General features: G+C 39.7%; 1 protein-coding gene across 8 annotated transcripts in view; it reads left to right on the top strand.

Moving 5' to 3' along the window:
- Positions 1-16,304, top strand: part of BRAP (BRCA1 associated protein) — a 42,849-nt gene that overhangs the window by 9,660 nt on the left and 16,885 nt on the right. For all 8 annotated transcript variants that reach the window (XR_005656483.1, XR_005656482.1, XR_005656484.1 and 5 more), the window contains exons 6-10: positions 1,384-1,532; positions 5,286-5,361; positions 5,814-5,952; positions 6,286-6,395; positions 8,248-8,337. Coding sequence is in view for 5 of the 8 variants with exons in the window: in XM_039879461.1 (XP_039735395.1) it covers positions 1,384-1,532; positions 5,286-5,361; positions 5,814-5,952; positions 6,286-6,395; positions 8,248-8,337 (564 nt within the window). In the remaining 3 variants the exon portion in view is untranslated. The remainder of the gene's footprint in view (positions 1-1,383; positions 1,533-5,285; positions 5,362-5,813; positions 5,953-6,285; positions 6,396-8,247; positions 8,338-16,304) is intronic.

Genomic DNA, 16,304 nt, shown 5'->3' with positions numbered 1-16,304 from the left:
TTTATCTCAAATTTTTTAAATTGTCCAAAAATGTAAAAAAAGGATATTATCTCTCTTACTGAAGTTGAGTGTTCATCTATTCTAGATCAATGACATATCGCCTGAAGCCTAAAAGAAGTGTTTTTGTTTTAAGTATCAACTCTCAAACCCTATCCTAATTGTTTCTATTTTGAGAGCAGTTTGTAATTGCTCTGAGCTACCACCCACCTTGGGAACCTTTCTTAAAATGTGTGCTCACTTGCATCGTTTTATAAAGTAGTGGTTTCACCTCTGTTATCTTTTTAAGACTTCCTTTCTTTTAAAGTAGACCTAAAAGGCTTTATATCTTGAAATCAGCTTGATGGAAGTAAGTTCTGATTGGATTTCTGTTATGTTAGGTAAAATAAAAATCGATGTGATAAAATCAGGCTTCCTTTCTGCTAGGCCTCAGTTTTATAGATTGTTTTCTCTAAATGAACATGGCTTCTTGAGAGATTTCCTGTAAATGTCTACCCTTTAGGGACCATAGATTAATGTAATTTTTCTCCGCATGTCCTTATGTGTGTGCCTCCCCATGTTTGCCTCAATAACTCCTGCCCATCTTATAGCCAGCGGGGCTCAGGTCAAACATCACTGTCAGAGGGGTGCCCTTCTTGACCACCTAAACCATTATGTCCCACATTTCACACCTTGTTATAGCTTCCCATACTTTGCTTTTCTTTCATAGAACTTATGACTAGTGATAATTACACATTTTTTTTAACTTGATTTTTGTCTCTATTAGAGTCTGAACTTTATGAGAGCAGGGGCTGACCTTGTTTTTTTTTTTTTTGACTAACTGAATCTGTTTTCACTCACCATCATTCCATACCTAGAATAGCATCTGGCACACATAGCAAGGACTCGATAAGTATGTGTTAAACGAATATGTAAATAAAATCAGTGTTGTTGATACTATTATCACGTAGTAGAAAGTGTTAAGTTTTAATTTACTCTGTGGAAAAACTATTCAGATCCATTCCTATTCTGTTGCTTTGATTCACTTGTGTTGTGTTATAGCCATAGACCTTTAGAGTTACAGCTAGGAGTCTGGTAATGTTTTAGATTCCCTGTTAGGTTTTGGCAGTAGTCTCCTTTCCTAGTATGTCAGCTCTGTGAGGGCAGGGATCTTTGCTTTGTTCATCTCCACATCCCTAGTGCCTAGCATGGTGCTGGCAATATAGGAGGTGCTTGATCAGTATTTGTTGAATGAATTAAAATCTTACCAATTTAAATTATTTGCACAGAGCAGTAATGTTGAGAACATTCTGCCAGGAGTCAAAAAGAAATAGGAAAAGTATTATTTTTTAGAAAAAATAGAACTGGTGGTGAAGAGTGAGGCTTATGCAAGGTGTTTCACTATAGGGCGCCAGCCTCCCCGTGATGGACCTGACCGAGCTCCCCAAGTGCACAGTGTGTCTGGAGCGCATGGACGAGTCTGTGAATGGCATCCTCACCACGTTATGTAACCACAGCTTCCACAGCCAGTGTCTGCAGCGCTGGGACGACACGACGTAAGTGCAGTGGCTCATCTCCCGCCGTTTCAAAGCCCACTCTTATCCTTTCCCAAAATTAAAAATAGCCACCACCAAAAATGAATTATTGCAGATATTTGGCACCACAAGAGTAATGAGGTCACGTGCAAGGGCTTTCTATTTTTCTTCTTCACATTCCTTAGTACACATGGGAATGAGCATTCTAGACCAACCCCTTTTTAGTGTGCTGATTTTGAATTCTTGTAGAATTTCACAAAGTAGCATGAGTTATTATTTCCTTCCAAGAGTCAGAGAATGAAGAAAAAGGAAAAAAGTGAAGCTTAGCTTTAAAGCTGTTTAAAGCACTAAAATGAAATCTAGGTCTGAACTCTCGTTTATCACCTGCACCAATGTCTGCCATTTACTTTCGCTTTCTTATCCACTGGCCTATAGCAATCTAACATTTTAGATTTATCACATTGTTAATAAATGTGATAAATGTTGGTGGCTCAGTGGCCAGTTGTAATAGCAGTCACTAAGCATGAAGTGTACACACACCTACAGTGTCCTGTTTCCCAATGCAACAGAGTCCTTACTTGTAGGGCGACATTGTACAGATAAAGAACTGAGATGTAACCTGTACCTCTTTTTTTTAATCAAGGGTTGTTGCTCCCTTTGCAAACTGCACCATGGGACTTAGCTAGAAAGGTAGATCAGACGCTGGCCTTGTGGGTTTCCCAGTACAGAGTGGAAGACGCAGAACCAAATAAACACAATTAAATGTGAAGTCAAAGCCATTAACAGGTGTTACAAAGGAGCAGTATTCAGCGTCGTGACTGGAGAACTCGGGCCCTGACACAGCCAGGGCAGTCTGAGAAGTGGCATCTGAAAGAGGATGAGTAGGAGTTAGCCACATGAAGAGGGTGACCAGGGAGAAGGCAGCATGGGAGGAGGGATGTACATGGGAAGAGGAAGATCACGTTCCACGGCCCAGAAGTTAGGAAGGGTGAAAGTCTATAGGAAGCTGTTCTCCATCCTCAAGTGACCAGAAGAAGAATGCTAGCTTTCACACAGCAAGGACCTTGTCTGATTTGTCCACTGCTGTGCCCCTCACACTTAGCAGGAGACCTGGTACATTATAGGAGCTTGGAACATTATAGGAGCTTGGGGGAAAAAAAAATATATATATATTTTTTTTAGGCAAGGCAACCCTTGGTTGACCTCACAGATTGCAAAGACCTTGTCAGCTTACAATCCCTTATTTTTTATTTTTCACACCTACAGTACCTGGTCTTCCTGAGTGGTCTCCCAACCAAGCCCGACCCTGCTTAGCTTCCAAGATCAGATGGGATCGGGCTTGTTCAGGGTGGCATGGCCGTAGCTGAAAATATTTTTGAGCAAATAAATAAACCCTGGGTTTTCCATAGCTTGTTTAGCTGGAAAAGAATCTTGCCCCAATCCTATAGAGACCTCAGTCAATTCTGTGTTATTATTGGAGAATTGTCCAGGTTTAAATTTACTTGGAATAAAGCCACACTGAGATGTGTGCATTCCCTAAACTGTTTATCTGTATCTCGTGTCCATCTGTACACCATGTAAGTTCTGGACACTTTGTTCCCTGCCACTCCAATTTTACTTTCAGTACAGGTTCTACTGTCATAGAACTATAGCATTTTAAAGCGGAAGTTTCCTCAATGACCACCTTGTCCAACCTCTTCGTTTTACAAGGCAAATATCAGCATGCTGAAAGTGTCATGGCCAGAGAATGCCAGAACTGGGGCTAGAATTCAACCTTCTAAATGGGGTATGAGGCCTGGCAGGTGCCTTCAGTATACATGTGGTTTCTTCAGCAAATGGGTTTTGAATTCTTAATATATGCATAGTACAGTGCTGGGTGCTGATGTGAGAGACTCAGACAGAACCTCCTCAGGGAAGTTCAGTCTGAAGTCAGGGACTTCACACATACACAGGAAAGCATGCAATTCTGGGTAGTGATTGGAGGAAAGAGAGATGACTCCCGCTCCAGGATGGTCAGGAAGGGCTGTGTGGAGGAGGTAGCATTGGTACCAGGTCTTGAAGGATGGTTTTTTACATGGAGATGTCAGGAAAGGACATTCTGGGAGGGTTTCCCCAAATGTCTTTTCAGGAAAATAAGATAACAACTTAAAATTATTTTCGAAAGGGAAGGCAGGATAAATTTAATAGACTTAATTTTTTTTTTAATAGATGAGATGGCGTATCATAGAGTGCTAGTTGTGTTAGTACAAATAAGTTTATTTTTGAAATGTTTTTTCTCTTTATTCTCAGGATACTTACATTTCAGAAAAATCATTCTGCCACAATGTAGAAAATTACATTTCAGAATTAGTTTGTTGTTTTCTCATCAAACCATGAGTGCAGCTGCCACACAGACTAAAGGGATAACGGAGAGCTAGATTCTGCCTTTGACATGATGTCTGCCATTTACCACCTGCCATTTTGTTATTTCTTCAAATTTGTCTTCTGCCTTCTCTTTTGATACGAAAGAAAGAGACAGACTGAATTCTTCAGCTTTCCCTTGGGAAATACAGACAGACTCTACCTGTGACAAGAACTTGTTCTTCCTGCTAATCTTCTTTTCTTGGTTTTATTTACTCAGTTGGGTGGAAAACTGATACTAGTTGTATCTTGAACATTCTTTCTTGGTGCCGGTTTATTTAGTGTCAACTATAACTCACTTTCTATCATTTTTGCCCACCTGACACAAATATTCTTGACTGATACTTAACTCAGTTACTTTGTCTTGGGTATAATTGAAAAGGGTTAATGGGTTTTTTCAATGCCCCCTTTTTTTCCATCTTTATTGGGTTTAATTGACAGTCAGAAACTATATGTATTTAAGGCATATGACCCAGTATGCACACTGTGAAATATTCACCATAACCAGCCAATCAACATATCCATCACTTCATACCTTTGCCATTCCCTTTTTTTCTTCTTTTTTTTTTCCCCTCTGTGGTGAGAACACCGAAGATCTACCCTCTTAGCAAATTTAAGTACATAGTACAATATTGTCAACTGTTGTCACATTGATGTAATCCAACTCTGCAGAACTTATCTTGCATGACTAAGCTTTGTACCTGATTTTTACCTCCTGCCAAACACTGGTAACCACCTTTCTACTCTGTGTATCTATGATTTTGGCTTCAGTACCATTTTTATTGGCTTTTTATAAATCAGAACTTGAGTACTCACAGAGTACCAGTGTCTTCTTACATGTAATGTCCATTTTATGGAAAAATGTCATGTGCATTTCAGGAACTACATTAACATCTTTTTTTTTCTAATTTGGTGAAATTTACTACAGATTTTAGCTCTAAGTTTTAGGAACAAACTAAAGGGACAGGGCACATTTTAAGTGATTTAAACCTTTGGAAAGTAGGGTTAAGGTAGGTTGTTTAAAGTAAAAATACTTTATGGATAACCAGACATGAAACAAAATTACTAACTTGTTTCAAGTTCCTGATTCTAACCTGTTGATATTCTTTGATTATGTAAGCTTTAGATGGGAGAGTAGGAAAAGGTATGAGGCAGATCAAAATTTCTCCCTTTTCCTCTGCTTTATCAAGATTCTGTATTTTCTTATTTTATTTGAGAATAGCTCAAAAGTGTTTTTGTCTTTTGAGTGATATTTTTAGTTATGATAAAAGTATATGAGAGGGAGGATTTAAAATTCAGGTTTTGACTTTTGGGTTGTGTAACAGCTGTCTTTCATATTTAATCTGTACCATCATTTTTTGGTGTTCTGGATAGGTGCCCCGTTTGCCGGTACTGTCAAACTCCAGAGCCAGTTGAAGAAAATAAGTGTTTTGAGTGTGGTGTTCAAGAAGTAAGTAATGGGTGTTGGGAAAGAATATTGAACACGGTTTTAACTGTCTGTGGTTTTCTTCTGTCCCGCGTGGCTTAAATTCTTATAAATTCTTTTTTGAAACTGATTTTTTTTTTTTGGTCTAGAATCAGGCAAGAAATATAACTACAAAAGTTATTTGACTCTTAAGCAAAAGACTTTATGCTCTAATTCTTTGTTCTTTGAAACAGCCTAGTCTTTTATTGATAAATTATGAGTTTTTTTTCTTGCTGTTTACCTAGAGTTCCATAAAAATCAGAGTGAGAAAATGACCGGTAAATGCATCCTTGCTTGTTGGATTTTAAACATATTTATTCAAAACTCCAGTAGAAACCACTCTAAATTTTATTCTTTGTCAGCTCCCTTCCCACCCCAAATTGGACAGGGCATGGATTTTTATATAACTAATTAAGATCAAACCTTCTTCTTGGCAGAACCTTTGGATTTGTTTAATATGTGGCCACATAGGATGTGGACGATATGTAAGTCGACATGCTTATAAGCACTTTGAGGAAACCCAGCACACGTATGCCATGCAGCTCACCAACCATCGGGTCTGGGACTATGCTGGAGGTGAACACCGCCCTAATTCTAATTTCGGTTCATTCTATGCGAAAATTCCTCTTTCAGAACCTCCACTTTCTCTCATAGCTTGAAATCTTCCTGACAGCTGTGGCAAACCCAAGCCCTGTAGGGCACTCTTTCCTGTGAATGGCCTAAATTGCATGCTATAAAGAGTCAATATTTCCACTCTTGTCCTCTCACTCTTCTTAAAAATTCAAATAATTTGGCCCAATATTGCAATTTAGATCTGTAAAATCAAAAATTTTGTCAAAGTTAAAAGTGTATGAAGACCTTTTTCATTCTGAGAGAAATGTGCCTTGGTTGATTCATTCTTTTCTTTAGATAATTATGTCCATCGGCTGGTTGCAAGTAAAACAGATGGAAAAATAGTACAGTATGAATGCGAGGGTGATACTTGCCAGGAAGAGAAAATAGATGCCTTACAGTTAGAGGTAAGATAATGTTTTTAGTAATTACTAAATACCTGTTTCTATTGCTTTTTACTATTATAACTTGAAAGATGGTTTGGGCTTTTAATTTTGCCATTTATTCTGCATGTCAACTTTTTAAAAAAAGTTCTATTATTGCTGTGAAGGATTATTAAAATATTTTTATTTTGTTTGATTTTCTTTGAAAGTCTGACTTTCACTGTGCCTTATTATTTTGAAAGTGATATTCCTCATTGTCATAAGATCCAGTATTAAGGTTGTCCTCCTTAAGCTGCTATAAAACTGGGAGTTAAGAACCTTCCTTTTGGCATTACAGTAGCAGTCAGAGACTGAGCAGACTTGGTCAGAATGAGGAAACCCCAATAGCATTTTTCCATGCCCAAGAAACTTTTCCATATGTATTGGGCTGGCATTTTATAAATTAGAGGCTTATATACTCAAATGTATACTCAAAGTATATATTTTCTGAATTTGATGCTTATATACATAAAGCATCATATATTTGAAGAAACAAAACTAGCACAATCTGATTTTTCTTCATAGCAGTAAATCTCATCTACTATAAAATTGATGTAGTATAAATTTTATGTTAATGAAGGAGTTTAATATGAGTCTTGTTTTATATAAATTTCAAAATGGTTGTTTTAAAAACATACATTAACCTTGGAAAGAAAGGGACATTTGAAAACTTGCTTATCTCCAGACTTTTAAAGTCTGATAGATTCAGTAGAATGACCTAAAATAAAGGTGATGTTATCATTAATAAGTTGTATTGATATGACAAATATTTGAATACATTCAAATATCCATTCAAATATTTATTGAGTCTGTCAGCCACTCTTTCCGGTGGTGGGAATGCAGCATTTAACAAACTCTCTGTCCTCACGAAGCATATATTCTAGTGACACACATTTTCCCAGCTGTCCTTTCTATTACACCTTCAATCTCTTTTCTAGCCTACAAATATGTTTTAGGTCTAGTCTCTTAGGATATAGTCTTTCCAAAATGCAGATGTGATCTTGCCACTCCTTGGCCTACATTTCTCAATATAATACCCCAGAGCCTTCCGTGGACCCCACCTCTCCATACCCTACACCCCAGCCTCATTGGTGTTACTTCATCTCTGAAGAGACTTGAATTTCCACAGCTCACAGCTTAGTCCAGTAGTTTTCTGGAATCAGATCTCTCTATAGCTGTTTCCTTTCCTTTGTCAAGAGCCCTCTCAAATCTCACTTTCTTTCAGAAGTTTTACCATATCTTACTGTCAGAAGCCATCTATCCTTTCCCTGTAGTTACACAGCACTGTTCATTCATTCATGTAGACAGGCAGCAAACATTTCTTGACATCCATCATGTGCCAGGCACTGGGGGTACAGAAATAAACATATAACCCTCACTTTCATAATTTACAGTCCACTCAGGGAGACATGCAGGTAACCCAGTGATTAAGTGCTAGTGTTGTAAGTGCTATTGATGATAGGCAGAGTGCTGAAAATGCTGAGAGGGGGAGCTTAACTCAAGGCAGGAAGGGACAGGAACAGCTTCCTGGAAGAAGGTAGATGAATGAGCTGGTTTGACTTGCACGTTGATTTAAAAATCATGTGGTTCTTTTTAAAGTCTGTTTGAACAGAAATGTAAGGTTTTTTTATACACATTTTTCTGTTTGTGCCTGACTAGATTATAAGCCCCAGAAGGACAGCAGTTTAATTATGATTTAGTAAGTAGAGTGGAACCAAGGCGTAATATATATTCTGATAGTTACTCTTACTCTTCTGTAGGTCATTAAAAGTCAAGTTTTAATTGGATTTTAGAGATTGACAATAGTGACTGAGTTTTCGGTGTTTATTCTCTCTAGTATTCATATTTACTAACAAGCCAGCTGGAATCTCAGCGAATCTACTGGGAAAACAAGATAGTGAGGATAGAGAAGGATACTGCAGAAGAGGTAAGTTTCTGGTTTAGTGACTGCTGAAATGTCACATGGCAAGGCATTCTGAAAACGGTGTGGAAAAAGGCAGAGTACAGGGTAAAAAGAATCTTAGAATTTTCCTCCTTAGTCTCAAATACAGGTAAAGAACTGTTCTGCCTCTAAAAAGAAACCTTTGTATATGCATGTCAGTTATATCTCATAAAGCTAGAGTTGGGTAGAAAAAAGAAAACAAGAATTTGGAGTCAATTGGCTCACTCTAGTAACCTAACTCTAGATTTCAGGATTCCAGAGAGAAATGTTAAACACCTGAATTGTCATTGTATTAGAGACTTAGCCTAAGAAGGCAGTATCAGGGAACAAGAAATTCTAGATTATAGTGAGAATGAAATTAGTCAAAAAGAGGAAAAGGAAGAGACAAAAATACTCAATTGCAAATGCTGTCAACTCAGTATAATTTAAGAAGGGGAGGGAACCACACGTATACTCACTTAGGATTACTAAGTCAAGAAGAATATATTAAAATCTTACTGTATGCTGAGCTCTATACTGTACTAATGAAGGAATAAATAAAATATGTGGTATGTACCCCCCCAAAAAAAGAAAGGAAGAAAGAAATCTTGGATTTAAAGGCTTTAGAATTTTGATATTTTGGGGGTTGGGGGAATTGTTTGTTAACTTCAGTCAGGTTTTCTAGTGCCTCGTGCAATTCTATCAAAAAAAAAAAAAAAATAGAAGTATGTACATGAGGGTTTGTAATTTGAGCCAGCCAGTTGGTTTGTCAACCTGGGAACAGCTGCTTCGGAGAGTCAAACATGGGCCTCCGAGGCAACAAGATGATACTTCGAAGTTGATAGGGACAAAACTGGGCAGAGATGCTGAAGCTTCAGTGGTCACCATGGTGCCTTATTGGTCTAGGGCAGTGGTTTTCAGACTTTAACAAAGTAATCCCTTAACCGAGATGCCATTCATTACTCTCAACACGTTAAAAAGAAAAGTAGCGTGATTTTAGTTGGAAACCTGGATGGAGGGCCCAGAGCTCCACCTGCTTGGTTTTCCCACTGTCTCCAGCACGTACAAAAAACTCTGAAGGTTCCAAAGAAGGCAGTTTGAAAACTAGTGAGCACTTGAGGGTTCATGGGTAATTAGGATTCTAGGAACCATTTTTTGGACCTACAGACAGTATTTGTAATTTATTGATTCACTTAGTAGTAAAGGCTTTAAAATTTTTAATGATTATTTTAATAATTTTACGAATCCCCACTAGTAACTGGGCCTTCAGATGGGGACTGCAGATCTGGGCTTGGGGCTCACCTCTGAGTAGCTAGGATTATCCTGGAGCTTAGCAGGCAGGGCCAAGTTCTTGCTTTATGCAAGGCCCATGGGCCCCAGTTTCAGGGTATGCCTACAAATGAGAAAAAATTGGGTTTTTAAAAGACTTAACATCAGCTTTAAAGTGATCTTTAGTTAAAAGTTCTTGGTGACATTCTTACAAGAACCTCCTAAGCAATGGACGTGCCTTTCAGAGGCACTTGAGGTCACTCGACATACTAGTTTTGAACAGGTCTTGATTAGAGTACATGGGGGAAGGACATGCCTCTGACAGCACTCAGGAGAGAAATCATGGGTCTCTGCCACTTGATGTCAAAGTATCGACTCCCGGGGAGGAGCACTGGCAGCCTGAGCAGCCTCCCTAATGAGTTTTTCTATGGCTGTACCAGCGTGACCACCTCAGGTGCTTCATGCAGACCCTTGAGAGCTATGCTCAGTCTTCTCCCTGCCTCTTAAGATTCTTTAGGATTAACTGCATTCTCTAACATAAACTCATGAAAAGTCAAAGGGCAGGGAAGCTTAAAACTGTGAAACTTGTGTTTATGTTTAGGTAGGGGTAAGATGAAAGCAATGGCAATCCTAATGTAAAAAGCTCAAAGGGCTTGAGAAGGATATTTTGCTTTCTGATAATAAATATTGCTTCGCTGTAAGTTATCGGATGATGCCAGCCTTTTGTTCCTGCCACTGTACTCCTTTTGACCAGTCCTCTGTCCTTTGGCACCTCCAGCAATAGGGCATGTGCAAGGAGAAACAGTAATTGATCATAGGTTTCACTGACAGAGATTCTTGTTCGTGGGCCTCATAAAAAGTTAATGTGGGATGAAGGTTGAAATTCATTATGAACTTCAATTATAATATTATTCCTGTCCTCTAGTGCTTTAGGTGGTGCAGTTATTATAGCATGTGAGCAGAGTCTATTCTAGTAAATGATTCTCATAACCATTTGAAGGTTCTTAGTTTTAATTGAGCCATATTTGAAGAACATAGAGTAAGCCATCAGGACAGTTGAATTCCCCTCAAGACACCTCTTTTCTCTTTGGACCTCTAGATCCATGTATATCAGCTTTTCTTCCAGTTGTGGACTGTGAAATGAGTTTGGTGGGCCACAACTGGCATTTTTATTAAACTGAATAGACTAGGTATAAAGTATCACTGTATTACATGTATTGTTTTGTGTAAATCCAGTGTGTGTGTGTGTGTGTGTGTGTGTGTACTGAGTTTCTTACTGGGGGCTAATGGTTAGATGTTTTTTAAAAAACACTAAACTATTGTAACATTTGTCTGTAGCAAACTTTTTGGTGTTACATGGTATTTTTCATCTTGATTTAAATGTGTTTGGCTTAAGTATCTTTAGTGACCAAAACATCACAATTTGGTTCCTTTCGATAGTCATTTCTGTCCTTTCCAATTTCCCTACACTAACAGGAACCAGTTTTGGAGAAAATGTTGAAAGGATTTAGTGGTCTCTTATTTTAAAACAATATTGAGGAGAAAATACAAAATTAGAATGAAAGCATTTCTAAAATCTCACTTTAATTGTGTGTGTAGTCTTCCAACTTAATGGTAGTTGGCTCTAAAGTTAATTTCTACAAAGTAGTTTTCTTATTTTAAAGAAGAAAAGGAAAGAAGAAGGGAAAGAAGGGAAGGGAAGGAGGGAGGGAGGGAAGGAAGGAAGGAAAAAAAGAAAGCAGTGATGTTAGAATCCAAATGACAAACTAGTTTAAAAAGAAAATGTTAAGACAAGTTCCGGTCAGGATAATGGGATAGGTAAACACTATGCTGACGTCCTCCCACTACCACATAGAAATTACAACTAAACTACAGAACAGCCATCATTGAGAATTGCCTGAAGTCTAGCTGAACAGAAGTCCTGTAACTCAGGACATACAAAAGAAGCCAGGTCGAGACTGGTAAGAGGTGTGGAGATGTAGAACGGGCTTGTCTCACATGTGGTGGTTAAAAATCTGGAGGAATATCTCAGCTGCAGAAGTCCCTACTGAGGAGCGAGGGATCCCAGCCCCACACTAGGCTCCCCAGCCCAGGGTTCCAATGCCAGGGAGAGAAGTCCCCATAACTTCTGACTGTGAAAACCAGTGGATATTATGGCTGAGTAAGACAGAGGGCTGCTGGAGGCCCAGGCCTTCCTCTTAAAGGGCCTGCTCATGGACTTACTCACTGATGGACTCTCTCTGAGTTCCAGTGCTGGGGCAGCAGCTTGAAAAGCACCAGGGACATATGGGGAGGAAATGAATTGCCTGGCTTCAGGGAGAGGTCTGGAGGGGCAGCTCTCTCCCAGACAGAAGTGCTGACAGAAGACATCCCTTCACCCAGCCTGCACACCAGTCAGATACCATGTCTGAGTACCCATCAACTTAGCAAACACCATTCACCCCACCGCCCCCGCACTTGGTGATTCCCTGAGGCCCCATTTCACCCACCTAGTGGTCTCACCCAAGCACTTCCAGTGGCTTTTCTATACAAGCGACCTGGCTTTGCTCATGCCGTGGACTATCCTAAAACCTCTCAAAGGTTCCCAAAGCCCAAACAAGTAGCATCTGGCCTCAGCATGACCCGTACCTCTTGCTAAGCACCTCCAAGCCCAGCACAAGTGGCAACCAACTGCAGGTCATTTTATGGCTCATAATAAGTAGCTCTGGGCAGGGCACAGGCAGCAGCTGACCTTGGCCTGTACCAGAGACCCTCGCAAGAGGCCTGAGAACCAACACACCCCGTGGCCAACTTCAGACCACACCAGAGTACCACTCAACCACCTCCACAAACCTCACACCCAAAATGCAGGCTCAACAAGCACCAGAGCCTGGCTAAAGTGAATCCCATTCCATAGGGTCGGCCCCTGCACAGCAGCACCTCCACTGTAGTCTCAGCCAGTCCTCACAACCAATCAGCCTGAGGGTCCATCCAACAGCAGTCAAGACTCAACTACAACAGGAGGGCACGTGCCACACAACCCACACAAGGGACACACTTGGAACACCAGCTCAGGTGACCAGGGAGACTGTGCCACTGGGCCAAACAGGACACCTGCTACCAAAGGCAGTCACTCTGTCAAGACCGGGAGACACAGCAGCTCTCTCTACATAGAAACAAACACAGGGATGCAGCCAAAATGAAGAGACAAACATGTCCCAAATGAAAGAACAGAACAAAGCTCCAAAAAAAGAACTAAACATGGAGATAAGCAATCTACCAGACGTGGTGATAAGGATGCTCAGTGGTCTCAGTGAGAACGTCAATAAAGAGATAGGAAACATAAAAAAAGAACCACTCAGAAATGATTACAATAACTGAAATGAAAAATACATCAGAGGAAATCAACAGTAGATTAGATGAAGTAGAGGATCGAATCAGTGATTTGGAAGACAATGTAGCAGAAAACACTCAATCAGAACAGCAACAAGAAAAAAAGAATTCTAAAAATGAGGATAGTTTAAGAGGCCTCTGGGCCTCTGGTATGCTGGTACATCAAGCATACCAACATTTGCATCATAGGGGTATCAGAAAGAGAAGAGAGAGGGTAAGGAATTGAAAACCTATTTGAAGAAATAATGATGGAAAACTTTCCCAACAGCTGTACAGACAGACGTACAATACCAGGAAGTGCAGAGAGTCCCAAACAAGATGTACTCTAGAGGCCCACACCAAGACACATTGTAATTAAAATACCAAAGGTTAAAGACAAAGAATCTTAAAAGCAGCAAGAGAAAAGCTGTTACCTACAAGGAAGCTCCCATATAACTGTCAGCTGATTTCGCCACAGAAACTTTGCAAACCAGAGAGATTGGCACTAAATATTCAAAATGATGAAAAGTAAGGACCTACAACCAGGATTACTCTACGCAGGAAAAGTATCATTTAAGATCTAAAGACAGATAAAGAGCTTCCCAGCCAAGGAAAGCTAAAGGAGTTCATAGCCACCAAACCAGTATTACAAGGATATGTTAAAGGGACTTCTTTAAGAAGAAGAAAAAAAATGAAAAAGATTAAAAAGATGAATAATAAAAAGGCAATAACTACATATCAACAATTACTTTAAATGTAAACTGATTAAATGGTGCAATCAAAAGACAGAGGTTGGGAAAGGGGGCAAGATGGCATAGAGGGTAGAGCCTTTGTACATCTCTTTTTGGGACCACACCAGAGTTGTGACAAAACCACAGAACAAACAGCAAGCAGGATGGCCTGGGGTTTGGATGAACAGAGGCACTACAACTAGGGAGAGAAATAAGAAATCATCATGCAATAATAGGAGAGGGTAGAGAAGCGAGATTGCCCAGTCCTACGTAGCTGAATGAGATAGAGGCTGCAGCATTTGCAGTCAGAAGGTGAAGACATTCTTTTTAAAGGGGCCATGACTGTGACTGAACTTTTGTGGTGATGGACTCACTCACTTTGAACTCTGGCTCCCAGTTGGCTACTCAGAGGGGCACCACCAACATACTGGGGTAGGGGCAGGAGGGATGCCCATTTGTTGGGCTTCGGTGCGAGGGCTGGAGCTGAGACTTTCTCCCAGGCAGACATGCTGGCAATACCCATTGTTACTCTGTTGAGCCCTCCCCACTCCCAGTGTGTGGACGCAGGTGCCGCCATAGCTGAGATGTCATCAGACTGGGTAACAGAGGTCGTTCTGCTCAGAGGATTCCCTGAAACTCTGCCCCTCCCAACTTGTGGCCCTACTGAAGCCACATCCTGTGGGGTCCACAGCGTGCCCTGTGCCCCTTGCAGGGCATTTCCAAGCCCTACATTGGTGGCACCCGGCCTCAGTTTCTGGGATGGCCTCTTCAGGCAACTATAAGCACAGCACAAATGTCAGCCATCTGAGGATTGCTTGCTTAATTTTACTAGGTGGACCCAGAGGGGGACAGGCTGGAGCTAAACTTGGTCTGCCAATGGTTCCCTCTCAAGACTGTGCCACTGGACAGATACCTACTACACAAAGCCACGCTAATAAGACGGGGAGGCTTAGGAGCTTTGCTTAGTACATCGAAACAGACACGGGCAGCCAAAATAGGGAGAAAAAGAAGGATGTCCTGCATGAGAGACAGAACAGAGCTCTAGGAAAAATGGAGTCAAGCAATCTACCTGATGCAGTGTTCAAAACACTGGTTATAAAGGTGCTCAGTGAACTTAGGAGAAGAGTAGATGAACTCAGAACCTAAAGAGATAAAAAAACAAAAACAAAAATGGAGATGGAAATTTTAAAAGGGAACCAGTCAGAAATGAAGAATACAATATCTGAGATGAAGAGTATATTAGAGAGAATCAACAGAATAGATGAAGCAGAAGTTTGAATCACTGATAGGACAGGGTAGCGGAAGACACCCAGTCAGAACAGAAATAAGAAAAAATAATTTAAAAAATGAAGATAATTTAAGGTTCCTATAGGACAACATCAAACGTAACAACATTCGTATCATAGGGATACCAGAAGGAGAAGAGAGAGGACAAGAAGTCGAAAACCTATTTAAAGAAATAATAATAGAAAATTTCCCTAATCTGGTGAAGGAAATAGACATACAACCCCAGGAAGGTCAGAGAGTCCCAAAAAAAGATGAACCCAAAGAGGTTCACACCAAGACACATCATAATTAAAATGCCAAAGGTTAAATAAAAGAATCTTAAAAGCAGCAAGAGAAAAGCAGTTACCTACAAGGGAGCTCCCATAAGACTGGCAGCTGATTTCTCAAATGAAACTTTGCAGGCCAGAAAGTCTTGGCACAAAATATTCAAAGTGATGAAAACCCAGGATCTACAACCAAGATTACTTTATCTAGCAAAGCTATCATTTAGAGTCATTTAGAAGGACAGATAAAGAACTTCCCAGACAAGAAAAAGCTAAAGGAGTTCATCACCACCAAGCCAGTATTACGGGAAATGTTAGAGGGACTTCTTTAAGAAGAAGGAAAAATATGGATCAAAAACATGAACAAAGAATGGCAATAATTACATATCTATCAACAAGTACTTCAAATGAAAAAGAATTAAGTGCTCCAATAGATAGGATGGCTGAATGGATAAGAAAACAAGACCCTTACTTATGCTCCCTACAAGAAACTCACTTCAGATTAAGACACACACAGACTAAAAGTAAGAAGATGGAAAACAATGTTGCATGATGGACCTAGAGGGTATTGTGCTGAATGGAGTAAATCAGATAGAGAAAAACAAATGCCATATGATTTCATATACATGTAGAATCTAAACAAAATAACAAAAACAGAAACAAACTCATAGATACAGAGAATATTTTGAGGGTTACTAGATAGGAGGGGGTTAGGGGGTTGGTTTGAAAAAGCAAAGGGATTAAGAAGTACAAATGGATAGTTATAAAATAGTCATGGAGATATAAAATATAGCATAAGGAATACAGTCAATAATGTAATATTTAAGGGGACAGGGGTACTAGATTTATTGGAGTGATAACTGAATTATATAGGTATCTAATCACTATGCTGTGTAATAAACTAATATATTATATACCAGCTATGAAAAAAAATCATTGAATTATACTGTAAATATGAGCAACTAATTGTCTTATATTTTAATAAAGTTGTTAAAAGATATAGGGGGGCAGAATGAATAGGAAAACAAGACCCTTACGTAGGCTGCCTACAAGAGACTCACTTCAGATCGAA

The sequence above is a fragment of the Pteropus medius genome, unplaced genomic scaffold (assembly GCF_902729225.1).
Source record: "Pteropus medius unplaced genomic scaffold, Ma_sr-lr_union100, whole genome shotgun sequence".
Classification (NCBI taxonomy): domain Eukaryota; kingdom Metazoa; phylum Chordata; class Mammalia; order Chiroptera; family Pteropodidae; genus Pteropus; species Pteropus medius.
This window is presented reverse-complemented; position numbering and strand designations above follow the sequence as displayed.